The sequence below is a fragment of the Canis lupus genome, chromosome 23 (genome assembly GCF_003254725.2).
Source record: "Canis lupus dingo isolate Sandy chromosome 23, ASM325472v2, whole genome shotgun sequence".
Lineage (NCBI taxonomy): Eukaryota > Metazoa > Chordata > Mammalia > Carnivora > Canidae > Canis > Canis lupus.
In genome coordinates this window covers 41,370,614-41,386,239 of record NC_064265.1, presented here as the reverse complement: position 1 = coordinate 41,386,239, position 15,626 = coordinate 41,370,614, and the positions used below count along the sequence as shown (strand labels likewise).

The following is a 15,626-nucleotide window of genomic DNA, read 5'->3' as shown; positions in this document are numbered from 1 at the left end:
TAGAAGCTAAAATTGAACAGAAGATCAAATTACCTAATTTGAACAAGAAAAGCATTCCTGAAACTAATTTGATTTGTAATAAAAATAGGGATGTTAGTTTTGTACATACAAACACAAATTACTGAATAATTGGATGATTTGAGAGAAAGGAAGAAAGAAAGAAAGTAGGAAAGAAAGAAAGATTGGTTGGAAAAGTTTCTCTGCCAATGAAATGACATCATCCCTGGAAACATTTTAATATTGTGAAAGAAGGATGAGGAAAGTACTACCACCTAGTAGCTGGGGACTGCCTGGAACAGCCTAACTACATAAACAGTTTTCTGCACTTTCCAAAGCTGCCAGCATAAATGTCTGCAGATTTTAATGAAGAAAACAGATGTAAATGGAAGGTGGGGGTGATGGATAACTTCTGCCTGTGTAGTGAGAGATCCAAAAGAGAAAGGTTTCCAGTCAAAAGTAATGTTTTAAAAATATCTTAATTATCTATGAAAATGAAACTGAGGTAAAAAGTAGAAGGTGAGAAGGTTACAAAATGAAGTTTTAATTCTGAAAACTAAAACTAATACCTTTTATGCTCTAACCTTTTAAAATATATTGATCATTTTCATTTCCACAAGGGTCCTAATAGACTGATCAATAATTCATGAAATAAATATTTAATTTTTATGAGATTTCTGAGATGAGGAAAGTGCCAGTCTTTACACATTGATGAGAATTTTAGATATGGTCAACTATTTGGGGGGATTTTTTTTCTTCAAGAAAATACTCTTTCCCAGGATATTTTAAACAATTCTTTTTCCACTAGCTTTTAAAAAAGTGTTTTAAGGGGATCCCTGGGTGGCTCAGTGGTTTGGCGCCTGCCTTTGGCCCAGGGCGCAATCCTGGAGTCCCGGGATCGAGTCCCGCGTCAGGCTCCCGGCGTGGAGCCTGCTTCTCCCTCTGCCTGTGTCTCTGCCTCTCTCTCTCTCTGTCTCTCTCTCTATATATATCTATCATGAATAAATAAATAAAATCTTTAAAAAAATAAAAATAAAAATAAATAAGTGTTTTAAAATTTCTTTTAGAAATAATGCTTAGTACAGATTCCATTTTCACAAGAATCTGTTTTCTTCCTTCAAAACCATATTACTATATAGAATATGAATGATTAATGTTTGCATTTATACTTTGACAATAGTAAAAGTTTTTATTTTTACTGTGGAGGCACATTAAAATGACCATATTGACCCTTGAAATGTCATTAATGAATTTCATAAGTACTTATTTCCTGCCTTATAATTTGTTTCCTGAATTATGTAATTGAAAGGAGATGTGAATGAGTTACTTTTCCATGTGCTAGGATCGTACTCTACAGATTAAAGGTAACTATTATCTACAATATCTGCATAACATAGCATAACCTAAAGATTTTTCCTATTGTGATTAATACTCTACTGTTTCAACAACATTTGTTTCAGTTTTAGCACAATAGAAATATTTGGATGGCATCCCAAATATTTGAGAGGAATCTGGTAAAATGGTACTAGACTAATTACCTCATCTATTCTGTTCTGTAAGATCTGTTAGCATCTTAGGAAGCTAGAAAAATCCAGTTGGCACTTCTGTACGTTTTTGACTATTGTATTTCATGTTTTGATACTTTTTTCTTTTGAGTTCATCTCACTTTTCTAATGAAAAATTAATGATTATATAAACAGTGAGGGTTTTAGGTGCTTCCTTTTTACCATAATATAAAATCACAGCTAAAGCTTGTTTGCTACAGCTTCACTGTCTTAAGGTGAAATAATTTTTGAAAAGAAAAACATAAAAATTTAAAAACTACAAATGTTCATACCACTACAGGTATTAAAATTGCAGTACAAAGTGTACTGATTTTTTAAAAAGTAAATCAACAGAATTTTCTCTAAAATATTTACACTCCAGGAATACTCAGGATTTGTTTGAGGGCTCAGAACATATTTTAGTGTTTATGTCTCTACTCTGTCTACCTCTACCTTCCCACACTTTCTTCCCCACCCAAAACATACACAAGGGACTCGGATTTTACAGATGAAATGAGTGCCAATAGGTTCCTGAGGAGGGGGGAGATACCTTACAAAGGAAATGCTCTGAGTGATCTGAAAGAGATACTTGGGGAAAGCAGTATTGTTCTTCAGTTTATTGTCAACAGGATTTATGGGATGGCAGTAAATACGACCTTGTTCTAGATCTCTTTTAATCTGTAGGCTTTCTTTTCCTGAAGTCAGTGTCTCGAACCACTGCCCAGAAGCCTAGTTTATAGTAGGTAGCATAGTTTCCTGGAAGAGCTTAGTGCTTTTTGGTGATAAAGTATATATAATACCTGCTTTGTGTGGTGATGGTTGACAAGAGGTTACGCTGGTGCTGCCCCATTTACTGGGTGTCTGCACTACAACTTTGAACATATTTATCTTATTACTAAATTACTATTCACAAGACTGCTCTTATTAGTGTTGTTTTTACTAAGTCTCATTAGCTCAATTAAAAGTCTGTGTGTCATTGTCCTATTTCTTTAATTGTCTCCTCTGGTATTTCTTACATAATGGAATAAAATGACCTTTGTGATTTATAATGCGTTTTTTGGCATTTCTAGAAGAAGTTTGCCCTGATTTTATGATTCATTGTCCGGAGAGAACTTAGTTCAGTGTTTATTTCTAGGTGCTAAATATTGGAATTATTAAAGAATTTACCTAATGCAGAAAACCTGCTTTGAAACTAGATGTTTTTAGGATGAAAGCACATTAATGGGAGAGGTTTACTTTTCTTAATACAGTTTTCCTTCATTTACTAGATTCTCCTGAATTATTTTGGAAACTATGTACCTAATGCATGGACACAGGATAATGGCTGCACTCTTTGTGATTTGGATACAATTGACTTATCTACAGTAGATGTGAGTGAAATTGACTATGTGTGAAAAAGCACAGTGTCATGAAATGCAGTGATTTTTCAGAAAAAGCACATTATTTTATAGTTTTGGTAATATGGTAGGTAATGGATTTATAAAGCTAAAACATGACTCCGAAAATTGCTAGATTTGTGTATTTCTCAACTGTTTTTGAAAGCAAAACTGGCTAGTAATTGATCTCAATAAAAGGGACTTAGTTGTTAATATTTAATAGCTTGTCATGATGGATGCTTTAGTCTGCTAACTTAGTCAAAGCATTGAGAAAAAAACGCTTTAGCGTTTGTATTGACTAGTATTATCTGTGCTTAATTTTCAAATTTGATGACAAAAAATAATATACGATTATATAGCTAAAGACTCTTCTAAGTATTTTACATAAAATAACTCAATTAAACTTCACAAAACCTCTTAGGTAGATAGTACTATTGATTCAGTTTTACAAATGAAAAACTGAGGTACACACAAATTAACTAACTTGCTTAAGTTGTGTACTAGGAGCACATAGATTTTTTAGGTGTTGGAGATGGGATTTGAATTTAAGCATTCTGGCTCTAGACCCTGTATTTCTGAGCACTGCAATTTTGCTTGGATATCATATACATATTATTTTCCAGGTATGGTGCTTCTTATATGTATGTTTCATAGAGAATTATAACTGTACTTTATCTTTTATACTCTGAGGGTAAAGGAGCAATTAGAGATAATACGTATCTGTAGAACATTTTGATGCATCCTTCTTCTGTCATCAAACAGAGCAATTCTAATGGATATCTTATAGTAACATTTTTCTTCTAAAAAATTGCTCTCATAAATTGGAAGACTGTTATTATGTGTGTGAACAATTAATTCTAATAATGATTTTGTCATTAGGCGATTCTTTTCTTCATTCATCATAGGTTTATTGAGTATCTACAGCATGCCAGATAGGTAGAACCAATATAAGCAAAAATAAAATTCCAAGTATATAGTCTTGGTAACTCCTGGATCCATGCAAATATAAAATGCTTTCACTGTAAAGAACCAAAGCTCCTGAATTAAATAGTTTCCATGCTTACCACTGTCTGAAAGGAGGACAAATAGTAACTTGTTCACATTTAGGAAATTCTGAATAAAGCTCTACTTTCCTTGAAAATAAGATTTTTTTGGCTGGTCTCTCAAATAACTAACTGAATATTTCCTATCTGGAAAGACTGCTAGAATATTTTTGAATGAAGCAGCACCATGATGTTTAAAAATTAATCCTGATCTTTTTTGCAGAAAGTAGTATTGTCCTTTGGAGGGAGGGTTAATGCTTTTATCTGTTCAGTCTTCTTTTACATAAACTTTCTGGTACAAAGATAGAAAAGTATTTACTTTAAAATTTTTTAGTTGTTATGCAATAGGGACATAAAAATTAAAATGATGTGGGTAGTTAAGATCTCAGGCCTACCATATTCTTAGATGTGGGCCATAGGCAAGTTTCTTTCTCTATAAAGAAAGGGAGCATTAAATGAAACTTTATACATATATGTAAGTATTATTTTATATGTATAAAGTATATAAACATATGCAGTGCTAAGCCTTCAATCAGTGTTAACTGTTGCATTATTTTTAGTATATAAAACGAACTTAGATGGCTAATGAAAATGTAGCACGTTGAAACCCAGCTCTTTACTTACTAATTATGTGTTCTGAGTTGCTTAATTTCTCTAACTCTCATTTTCCTCATGTGTAGATCTGTAATAATAAGTAACTTTTAAGGTTATTATGAAATGCAAATGGAATGTATTATCTCATTTAATAAGGGAGAGTTTTGATCGACTTTTTACTTATTTCTCCTATTAAATCGAGAACTCCTAGAGGGTTGATATTTTGTCTTCAGTTACTATTTTTTTATTCAGTAATAAATATTTGGGTGAGTAAATGAATTCATAAAGAAATACAATGGTGTATATGGTGTAGTTCAATGCAAACAAATATTAAGTTATGATCCAGATAACAAATATATATTAGGCATGATGTGTGAAAAGGTGGGAGAGGAGGTACCTAATTGAGCACTTAACTTATATGATACTTCTAAAGATCCTTAATCTTTCAATTCAGGCTTTAAGACATGTTTAACAAAGGCATTATAAAGAAATCTTTCATATACTTTTGGCAATAACACTATTACATGATATTTACTTATGTTTCTATCTTCTCCAACCATTTATAAATTTTTCAAGCCAGGAACTCCTTGTCCTAAATGTTGCTTATCCACAAGGACTGACAAGTAAAGTGAACTTTCAAAAGTTCTCATGCAATGAATGAATGATAAACTATCTCTAAAACATACCCAAAAAGGATTTTTAAAAATCTATAAAAATAGATTGAACAAGATAAACTATATTAGTGAAAGAAAATAATTTTCTTATATGTAATAATGAAACAAAATAAGTACTATCCATAAGATGAGAGTAAAGGAAGTATTCAAGAATAGGAATAAAGGCTCAAGACCTCCATGGTTGCTTTATCAGAGCTACAAATTAAATGCTGAATTTAGAAGCCTTGGAAACAAAAAGGGAAACATAATTAACATTCTGACTTTGTAGATGAAAATGTCAAATAGATTTAGATCTAGAGGAAATTTCTTTAGAGACTATCATAAGGGAAGTATTTAATGGTAGAGTAGGCAATTTCCTGTATTATATTCATGTAATAAGTAGATAGTGAGATTTTCCTCTTCAAACCTAAGTCATAATGCCAGGATGTGATTGGGTAAATCACTTTGATGGAGGCTGTAGGAATGTATTTTAAGTGTCAGAGAATTGCCATGGGGCAATTGAAATTTAGCAGATTATGTTGAATGGATTTTCCTAATACGTTTATGTTGTATTGATTAAGACTTAAATAGAATTTATTTCTTTATTTTAAATATTTTATTTATTTATTTGAGAGAGAGAAAGTGCAGAGCGAGAGAGAGAGAGGGAGCCCCAAGCATGAGGTGGAGGTTGGGCAGAGGGAGAGGGAGAAGCAGGCTCCCCAATGAGCAGGGAGCCGGAGGTGGGGCTCTATCCCAGGATCCTGGGATCATGACCTGAGTTGAAAGCAGACAGTTAACCGACTGAGCCAGCCAGGTGCAGCAAGACTGAAATAGAATTTAGAGTAAATCCACACTAATAATAATTTGCTTTTATGTTTGCCATAAAACAAAGGTCCATCCAAATGTAACAATAGGAGTTTTTATTGAACAACCAACCCCTTTCCTACCTCGGTTTCTGGACATATTGTTGACACTGGATTACCCAAAAGAAGCACTTAAACTCTTTATTCATAACAAAGTAAGTATTTGAGAAATGAATATTTTATGTAAAAATTATTTTGATCTTCTTTGGAGCTATTTGTTATTACTTATCTATGTCTAAAATAATCCATTGGGCTAAATACAGTGGGGAATTTTTGGAGTCATTAACTGCTATGTTTGTTTAGGACCTAAGGATTAATAGTCTGGAAACTAGTATCACAATATTGGAATGAGCCACATGAAACTCAATTTCGTAGATCAAAAATGGAGGAATAACAGCTATTTTCATATCTCAACATATAAGTGAAGAAATGTCAAAAGTCCTCATATTCCTTTGTTTTGGGGTTAATTCTCGGACTTTCTTTTATGAAACTAGTCATTAAATTGTTTGCAGCTTCAGCTAATATTGTAACATTAGAACTTAAAATAGCTTCCAGATATAGTCTTGTTTTGATTAATCACACAATGGCATGCTCTTCCCCAAAGGATTTTGATACTGTCATTTCCTCCAAAAAAATTCAGAACCTCCCTAAAAACTCCCACATATGATCTAGACTTAAGGACATTTTCCCCAATATTTTCCCATTTACTTGTCTCTTTCCTGTTAAAATAATTAACACTTAACATCTTGTAGGAAAACACAAGAGCTATGAAGTATGCATTTTTTTCTTTTGTCCTAATGCTTTTTGTTTAACATTTGTACATGTCAGGTTATCATTTGCCTTTTCTCAAAAGTACTTTAAGTTTGCAGAAAACCAACTAAAAATAAGTTGAAAAGGGTGAATCATTGAGAATTTGCTATGTAAAGTGCATTGTAATGTATTTATTTACATTTAAGTGTTTTGTTTTTATATATTGTGTCTTTTATTTATGTTTTCCTCTTTTCATATGACCTTGATGAGAGGGATTTTGTCTTTTCTTTTTTTATATAAAATTAACTCTATGTAGCTTTTATGCTGTAACTAGTTTTAACCAGCTAACAAGCTTTCAGAAATACTTAGTGAGACTTAATACAAAAAAAGCTCTGAAATGTTCTAATGTTGGAGATACATAATCTTACCTAAATTTAGAACAGTTGAATCACACTACTATGATTTATATGTTCATGATTTTATGATTCTTTCCTTGTCAATAGGATTTTGTTAAAGTTTATCTTCTTTTTTAAAAATAGAATTTTATGTATGACCATTATTTTTTCTCTCTGGGTTCATAGAGTATTATAATATTTTCTAAAATGTGACTATATTTATAACTTAGATTAATAGCTATTAGATTTAATAGACATTTTAATGGATATTTTAAAGCACACATCTAAGATTCTCAGGCTACAAGCCATTTTTCTTTCAGTTCAGAAACACTTTGTAGCACCCAGGATTTAAATTTTTCTTCAAGTACCTGTACAGTAGTAGATGTTAGAAGAATTTTGAAGTATCTTCTGTTTAAAAAATATTGATATGTATCTATTTTAGATTCTCCATGTGATATTTAGGTGAAATTTAACTATAATATATCTGATATAGGTTCTCATTTCATTTGTAATTTAAGTAGTATATGAATTATGGAATTCACAACTTTGAATTTGATGCCATCTCTATGTATGAATACTTCAGTCATCCTATTGTCATTTTTGCACTAATTTTTGGTTTTTAAAATATGTTACAGGAAGTTTATCATGAAAAGGACATCAAAGTATTTTTTGATAAAGCTAAACATGAAATCAATACTATAAAAATAGTAGGACCAGAAGAAAATCTAAGTCAAGCCGAAGCCAGAAACATGGGAATGTATGTTTTAATCAATTTACATTAACAATTTCTACTAAAGAAATTTAAAGAAAAACAACTTTTCTTCAAAATTAGTATCCTAAACTTGAGTGTCTCAACTGTGTGTGTATGTATGCACATGAACTATATATTATATGTCAGACTATATATTTGTATTTACATGTAAAAGACAATGTAATTTATATATATATATAGAGAGAGATAGCAATATGTTTGTGTATGTGCACATATACACACACACACACATATATATATAATGGCTAAGAGTCAACATATTATATGTATATACATATATAATGTTAAGAGTCAACATATTTAATCAAACTATTAATTAAACTGCAGATCCAGATTTAAAAAAATACTCAGGGATGCCTGATTGGCTGAGTCAGAAGAGCATATGACTCTTGATCTCTGGGTTGTGAGTTTGAGCCTCATGTTGGGCATAGAGATTACTTGAAATAAGAAAAAAAATTACTCAGACAAATGAATAGTATGACTGATGTAGCAGTGATTTAAATGTTTACTCTCTGAAGATTATGTGTGGTGAAAATGTGTGTTTCATATTGTGGAGTGTAAAGGGTATTCCTACTTTCTAGTCACCTACTGATCTAGAAAATACTCAGAAGAAATTTTTAGGTCTTTCAGCAGATTACTAGTAAAATTCTGGTAATAATAAAAACAATCACTTTTCAGTGAATGTTAATTGAATATGCCAGCAGTGGGTTAAGAGCTGCTGAGAAAAAGGTGAAAAAGTCATGTGACCTTCTCTTCCGGAGATGTTTTCTAGTGTTGCAGAAGCTCAGGGCTCAGAGTAATGGGTCATGCCTGGTGTGTGAATAAAGGGATAGGCAGGAAAATAGGCCTCGGAAAGACAAAACTAATGATTCCATAATTTATTCATTGGAGAAAATGCCTTGGATCCACATTTGGAACTTATTTTCTCTAATTTGTTTTTTACATGCTCTGTTGTGTCTGGCTTTTTTGGCTCAGTACGTTTTCTTACTCATATCGTTGCAGTTATCAGCAGTTCATTCCTTTCATCACTGACTGATACTTTATCATCTGAATATACCGCAAGTGGATTTTACACCTTCATGTTGATAGACATTAGATCATGTCCAGAGTGGAGCCATTTGAATAAGATTGCTAATGAAGATTCCTTATTATAAGAGTGTGTGTGTGTGTGTGTGTGTGTGTGTGTGTGTGTGTGTACGTATTTTGCTTTAGTGTATTTTAGGAAAATCCCAACGAGCAGACTAACCAGGACCTAGGGTTAGAGTAGATGTGTTTAACTTTATAAGAAACTGCTAAATAGTCCTCCAAAACAGTTGTACCATTGTACACTCCTGACAGCAAGGTAGTAGACCTCAGCTGCTCCACATTTGTCAACAGTTGATATTGCTCATCTTTTTTTTTTTTTTGCTCATCTTTTTTATTTTAGCTACTTTATTAGGTATTAGAAATATCTTAATATGATTGTAATTTAATTCCTTACAGCTAATTCGCTATTTTTGTATTAATAGGCCATTTGTATATATTCATTTGTGGAGTATCTATTTAAATCTTTTGTGTATTTTTGTTTACATTGGGTTGTCTTTTTTGTTGTTTATTTGTAGGAGTTCATTATGTAATCTGTATACAAGGGATGGTGTGTGTGTGTGTGTGTGTGTGTGTGTGATTTTTTGTGAATATTTGATCCATTCTGTGGCTTGATATTTTTTACTTTTTAATCCTTTCGATGAGAAGAAATTTGAATTTCAATGAATTCCATTTCTTTCTTTTTTTTTCTTTTATGCCCTTTGCTTTTTGGGTTTATTTTCTTTCTTTCTTTCTTTTTTTTTTTTTTTTAAGATTTTATTTACTTATTCATGAGAGACAAAGAGAGAAGGAGAGGCAGAGACACAGGCAGAGGGAGAAGCAGGCTCCATTCAGGGAGCCCAACGTGGGACTCGATCCGGGGTCTCCAGGATCACACCCTGGGCTGAAGGCAGTGCTAAACCACTGAGCCACCTGGGCTGCCCTGTTTTCTATTTAAGAAATCTTTCTTGGGAAGCCCGGGTGGCTCAGCGGTTGAGTGCCTGCCTTTGGCCGGGGGCATGATCTGGAGTCCTGGGATCGAGTCCCACATTGGGTTCCCTACATGGAGCCTGCTTTTCCTTCTGCCTATGTCTCAGCCATTTTCTCTCTCTGTGTCTCTCAGAAATAAATAAACAAAATCTTAAAAAAAAAAAAAGAAATCTTTCTTATTCCAATTCATGAAAACATTCTTTGGATTTTTTATTTTATAAGCTTTGTTGTTCTAGCATTTATGTTTAAGATGTTTCAATCTACAACTCATCTTGAATACATTTCTGTGTTTGGAATGAAATAGGAGTCAAGTTTTATTCTTTGCAAATGGAATTCCAGTTGTTTCAACACTCCTTTTTATTTTAAGCCTTTTCTTTTCCTATATAATTGACTTGGCTTTGGTCAAAAATCAATTGACTGAATATTTATGAGTGATGGTGAAATCTCTACCCTGTTTCATTGATCTTAGATCAATGCCATACTTTATTACCAGGGATTTATATTAATCTTAAAATCAAGTGGTGTTAATTCCTTCAATTTTTATTCTAAAATTATTTTGGCTATTTTATGTATTTTAATAGAATTATAATTCACATATAACATATTAGCTTTAGATGTACAGCATAATGATTCAATATTTGTATACATTGTGAAATGATCACCAAAATAAGTCATTACCATCTGCCATCATACATACTTAGAAAAATTTTAAAGAATGTTCTAATTTTTTTGCACAATTTTAGTAGTTTCCTGTCTGCTGTCCTATATGACATTTGCTTAGATATAAATGTGGCATAGGACTACATACTGACAATAGACGAAAGTGATAACTAGGATCATCAGTGAGGGCAGGGAGCTCAAAAAAGAGAGCCCCAAATGTAGAAACCATAATCTTTGGAAGCATCTTATGTATTAGAAGTAGTTCATTCCTTGTTGTTCCTGATGATAAGGCTACAGATCTTCTAAGAAAAACATATATCATAGTCTGTGACCCCTGATAAGAAGCAGGAAAGTAAATTTCTTAGAAAGAATTCCATGCAAATCAAGTTTAAAAAGTATTAATAAATAAACAGTTACGGCATTTATATCTCCAAGATTCACTTAAAGCTGAATTGTGGGATAAGCAAGGTTTTGCACTGTGTGTGTGTGTGTGTGTAGGTGTGCAAAAAGCATTTTGATTTGTGAAAAAAGTTGTTGATAAATACATTGAGAGAAATTATGTTTCCCTTTCAGAGAGGTCTAAATAATAAACTCTAAATTGCCACTCTGACCAGATATTTTATGCCTTAAACTTTTTAGTGGCTTAGAAAATGTATTTCACTTGACCTAAAATTTTTAGTGTTGATCTCTATATAAATATTTATGTTAATAAACTGACCATTTTGAAATTTAAGACAATATTTATCCCTTTGGATATGGTCTTACTATTTTGATTAGAAGAATATGTTAGAGAAATCTTATTTTATATATAAGCTTTATATTGACATCTTTCAACTAGCAAGTATTTATCTAATTCTTATTTCTTTTTCAATGTTAGGGATTTTTGCCGTCAGGATGAAAACTGTGATTATTATTTTAGTATGGATGCAGATGTTGTTTTGACAAATCCAAGGACTTTAAAAATTTTGATTGAACAAAACAGGTACTACGTAAGATTCATTGTCAATTTATTTTTAAAATGATAATCATTTTCTGTGTCCATGTGGACATATTGTGCTTATATATCTATGTTTAGTGAATTGAGGGAACTCACAGGAAGTTATTTTCTGTGTCTTAGAAACTTTCAATTCTGAATTAATTAGTTTTCTTTTGAAGAAGTCAAATAGAAAACAACCCAATGAAAATTAGAAGTATTTAATATTAGTTATAATCATAAATACAGTGTTATCAATCATATTTTTCTGTTTAAAGCTTGATGAAATTATATATCTGTAAAATTTAGAATTTTAAAATTTTCCATAGATACTTTTAAAGTAGAATTTCATAACTTATGACCTAAAAAGTTATTGCAGAGTTCTAAGTTCTTAGAATTTGAAAGAAATTTCAGAGATCTGTGATTTTATTTAGTACTGAACTAATAATTATTACTTGGCAGTACTTATTTTTATTTAATGGAATTGAAGTGTGAAAAAACATTGTCTATACCACCTTATAATGATATTAATCATTATTTATTATATTACACCTATTGCTACTAGTAGTTTATTAATCTTCCTACGAATAGCTCACCTTTAATGAGTGCTTATTAAGTTCCAGGTATTGTTTTTAAGTATGTTTACATATATTAACACAATTATTTCTCTTAGCAAATAGAATGGTTAGCACTGAAATGTTAGAATTACTGGTTTTATTTTGCTGAGTAAAATATATGAGAAATCCGTTATGCTATACTCACCTCCTCTATATGTAATATGATTTGCCAATTTGAGAATTTAGTTATTACTTCAAAATCTAAGACCTCTTAGTATTAATCAGTATATACGGCCCCACTGTATTGAATTTATAGATATAAATTTCAAGTAATTTTTCAAAACATATGAATAACGTTTTGACCATTTGGCAAGGAAAAGTGGTTAAGCTACCATAGAGATATGGGATAGAGGTGCAGTTTGTAATTCTTAAAACCTAGTGGAATTCAGTAATATTTACTTGAATTTGTAGTGTTAATTGCCCATTAATTTGATTTAAATTTAATATTGTAGTATGCACACTTTTAAATAATATTTATATGTTTCTATTATATGACACTTTAATGAATTTAATTTGATGAATTTGTACTATGTATTTAACATATATCCCTTTTAATATTAATCCGATATTTTAAACCTTGTAAAAAATAAAATTCCCTTGTAAGTAACTTAACTGCCATCTGGGGCCATTGCCCTTAAAGGGCTAATAAAACTGAGGCTATTTCTCCAATTCCATAAATTTCTGTTACTGATCATAGGTTTAGGTTCATATGGTCCCTGTGGTTCTTGCTCTTGTATTCAAGCATATAGTTTGCAGAAAGAATTTACATACACCAAAAATGTAAGAAAACAGAAAGAGATGAAAAAATAAAAAAAGAAAAAAAATAATAAAAAGAAAAAAATATTGTAAGATGTAGTAGACTTGACTGAAGGTTAGAGGGATAAGGGATGGGTCATATCTTCAGTCATGTGGCTTTCCAGAATCTCATCAGCTCTCTTTTCCCTCTTTTCCTGTCTCTACAATTTACTGCTTTGCTGCAGATTTTACTCCTTCAGTGATATCGTGTAATTCATCATCCCCCAGCCACTATCCTGGTAAAGTAGTTCCCCCTTATCCACAGGGAATATATTCCAAGAGCTCTAGTGGATGCGTGAAACCACAGATAGTACCAAGCCCTATATATGTTTTTTTCTAACATAAAGTTTAATTTCTAAATTGTGCACATTAAGATATTAACAGCAGTAATAGGACAGTTATAATAATATACTGTCAAAAAAGTTATATGGATGTGATCTCTCAAAAAAATATCTTTTTGTTCTGCATTCACCCTTCTTGTGATGATGTGAGATGATAAAATGTCAACGTGATGAGATGAAGTGAGGTGAATGACGCAGGCAGTGTGAATTAGTGTTAGGCTACTATTGATCTGTTGCTTCATCAGAAGAATCCTCTCCTCTGGACCATGGTTGACCCTGGGTAAATGAAACTATGGAAAGTAAAAGCGTGGATAGGGGGCCTTACTGTAGTTCGGTACTCAAAAACACTGAGGCACACTGCAGATGGATTTTGATTTCCATTTCTTTGCCCAACCTTCTTTGGAAGGCAGGTGAGATTATAGGTTACAAGATTTCTTAAACTATGTATTTGAGCTTGTCAGTTATCACCATTGAATTATTCCTTAAATTAACATAGTATATAAATTCTAATTTATACTACCATTCCTAATATTATAGACATTCTAAACAAAACAAAACTTAAGTGTTTTTGGTTAACTTTTCATTTTAATAGGAACCAGGGAAGAGAAACCAAAATCACTATTTTGCATGATGTGTATTTACAGACTATGTTTCACTTTTCTGTAGGTAAGGGAAAGGGCACACATGGTCTTCACAGGACTAGAGTGTTATGAAATAGTTGTTGGTGTTTTTTTGTGTGTGTGTGAAAAACACCTGGTTCATAAACTTCCTCATGGAGTTGTGTGAGCTTTTCTTAAAAATTGACACCACTATAATTAATTTCATTTCAAAAGTAATTCTAGGGGTGCCTGGGTGGCTCAGTCTATAAATCATCCCTTCAGCTCAGCTCATTATCCTGGGATCCTGGGATTAGCCCCTCTTCTCACGGGGCTCCATGCTCAGCGGGCAGTCTGCTCTCCCTCTCTCTCTGTCGCTCCCCCTGTTTGTACTCTCTTGCTCTCTCTTTGTCAAATAAATAAATAAAATCTTTAAAAAAAAAAGTAATTCTAGAGGAACCTCAGATTTTGTTACTTCATTTGGGAAGTATTAACACATTTTCTTAGGAAAAGTAGATTTTCCTAAGAAAAAAATCTGACATATTTTGAATTTGTAACGTGTGCTTGTCTCAAAGGGACTACTTTCCTGGTAGGTAGTCAGACAGAGTGCTATGGCAATTACCCTTTATTTTGTTTTTTTAAATAGTTGAAGGACCAGAAGAATGTCCAGTGTTGCCAGGGCTAGCACAACCCATTTTAAAAATTTAAAAAAAAAAAAGGAAACATACTTTAAAGTAATTCAGGACTTAACTTTAGGAAAACTGGCTTATTTACAAATATCTCAGCTCATCTTAATTCATTTTTTTATTCAACAGATATTTATTGGATACTTCAATGCACCAGGGATTTTTATGTATTCTCAATGACAATGAAAATATTTGATTTCGTTTTGTATAATTTCTGAAATACTTAAAATAAATAATTAAGGTAGTTTGAGTTATTCGAATATAGTTAGGTACTTTTAAAAGTCATTTTTATACTTTCATTAGCACTTTCAATTATTGTGCCTTTTTTTGTTACTCTTTTTAAGAAACATCATTGAAAATTAGCAATATGCTTATTTAAGAAAAAGTGGAAAGAAATTCCTGTTTCTCTTTTATTTTACTTTTAGGATTTTGGATTCACTACATATGTATTAAATGAACTGTAGTGTTGTATGTGCCATGCTAAGTCCAAAACACATAATTCTGTGGTAATTTAAAAATAAATAATCACGTGGATTTATTTTTCTCTCATTCTGTCTTTAGAAAGATCATTGCTCCTCTTGTAACTCGTCATGGAAAGCTGTGGTCCAACTTCTGGGGAGCCTTAAGTCCTGATGGATACTATGCTCGATCTGAAGATTATGTGGATATTGTTCAAGGGAATAGAGTGTAAGTTACTTGATCAATCTTGTAATGTAAAGTGCCACATAATCTTATGTGGTCTTATTAACATTACCTTTTCTTCATGATTAATGGAAATCCAAAAACCTGGAGATCACTTGGAATCCTGAAATACTAGTAAAACTAATACTACAAAGGTCCGTTTTTGAAGTCCTGAATCTTCTCAGGAGCAAACTTACTATTGTGCAAAATACAAGAGATGCTACACGGTAGGTATGTG

General features: G+C 32.0%; 1 protein-coding gene across 2 annotated transcripts in view; it reads left to right on the top strand.

The window, feature by feature from the left end:
* Positions 1–15,626, top strand: part of PLOD2 (procollagen-lysine,2-oxoglutarate 5-dioxygenase 2) — a 94,441-nt gene that overhangs the window by 66,887 nt on the left and 11,928 nt on the right. For both annotated transcript variants that reach the window (XM_025448800.3, XM_025448799.3), the window contains exons 8-12: positions 2,810–2,911; positions 6,100–6,225; positions 7,851–7,972; positions 11,577–11,681; positions 15,269–15,394. In XM_025448800.3, the coding sequence (XP_025304585.3) occupies positions 2,810–2,911; positions 6,100–6,225; positions 7,851–7,972; positions 11,577–11,681; positions 15,269–15,394 (581 nt within the window). The remainder of the gene's footprint in view (positions 1–2,809; positions 2,912–6,099; positions 6,226–7,850; positions 7,973–11,576; positions 11,682–15,268; positions 15,395–15,626) is intronic.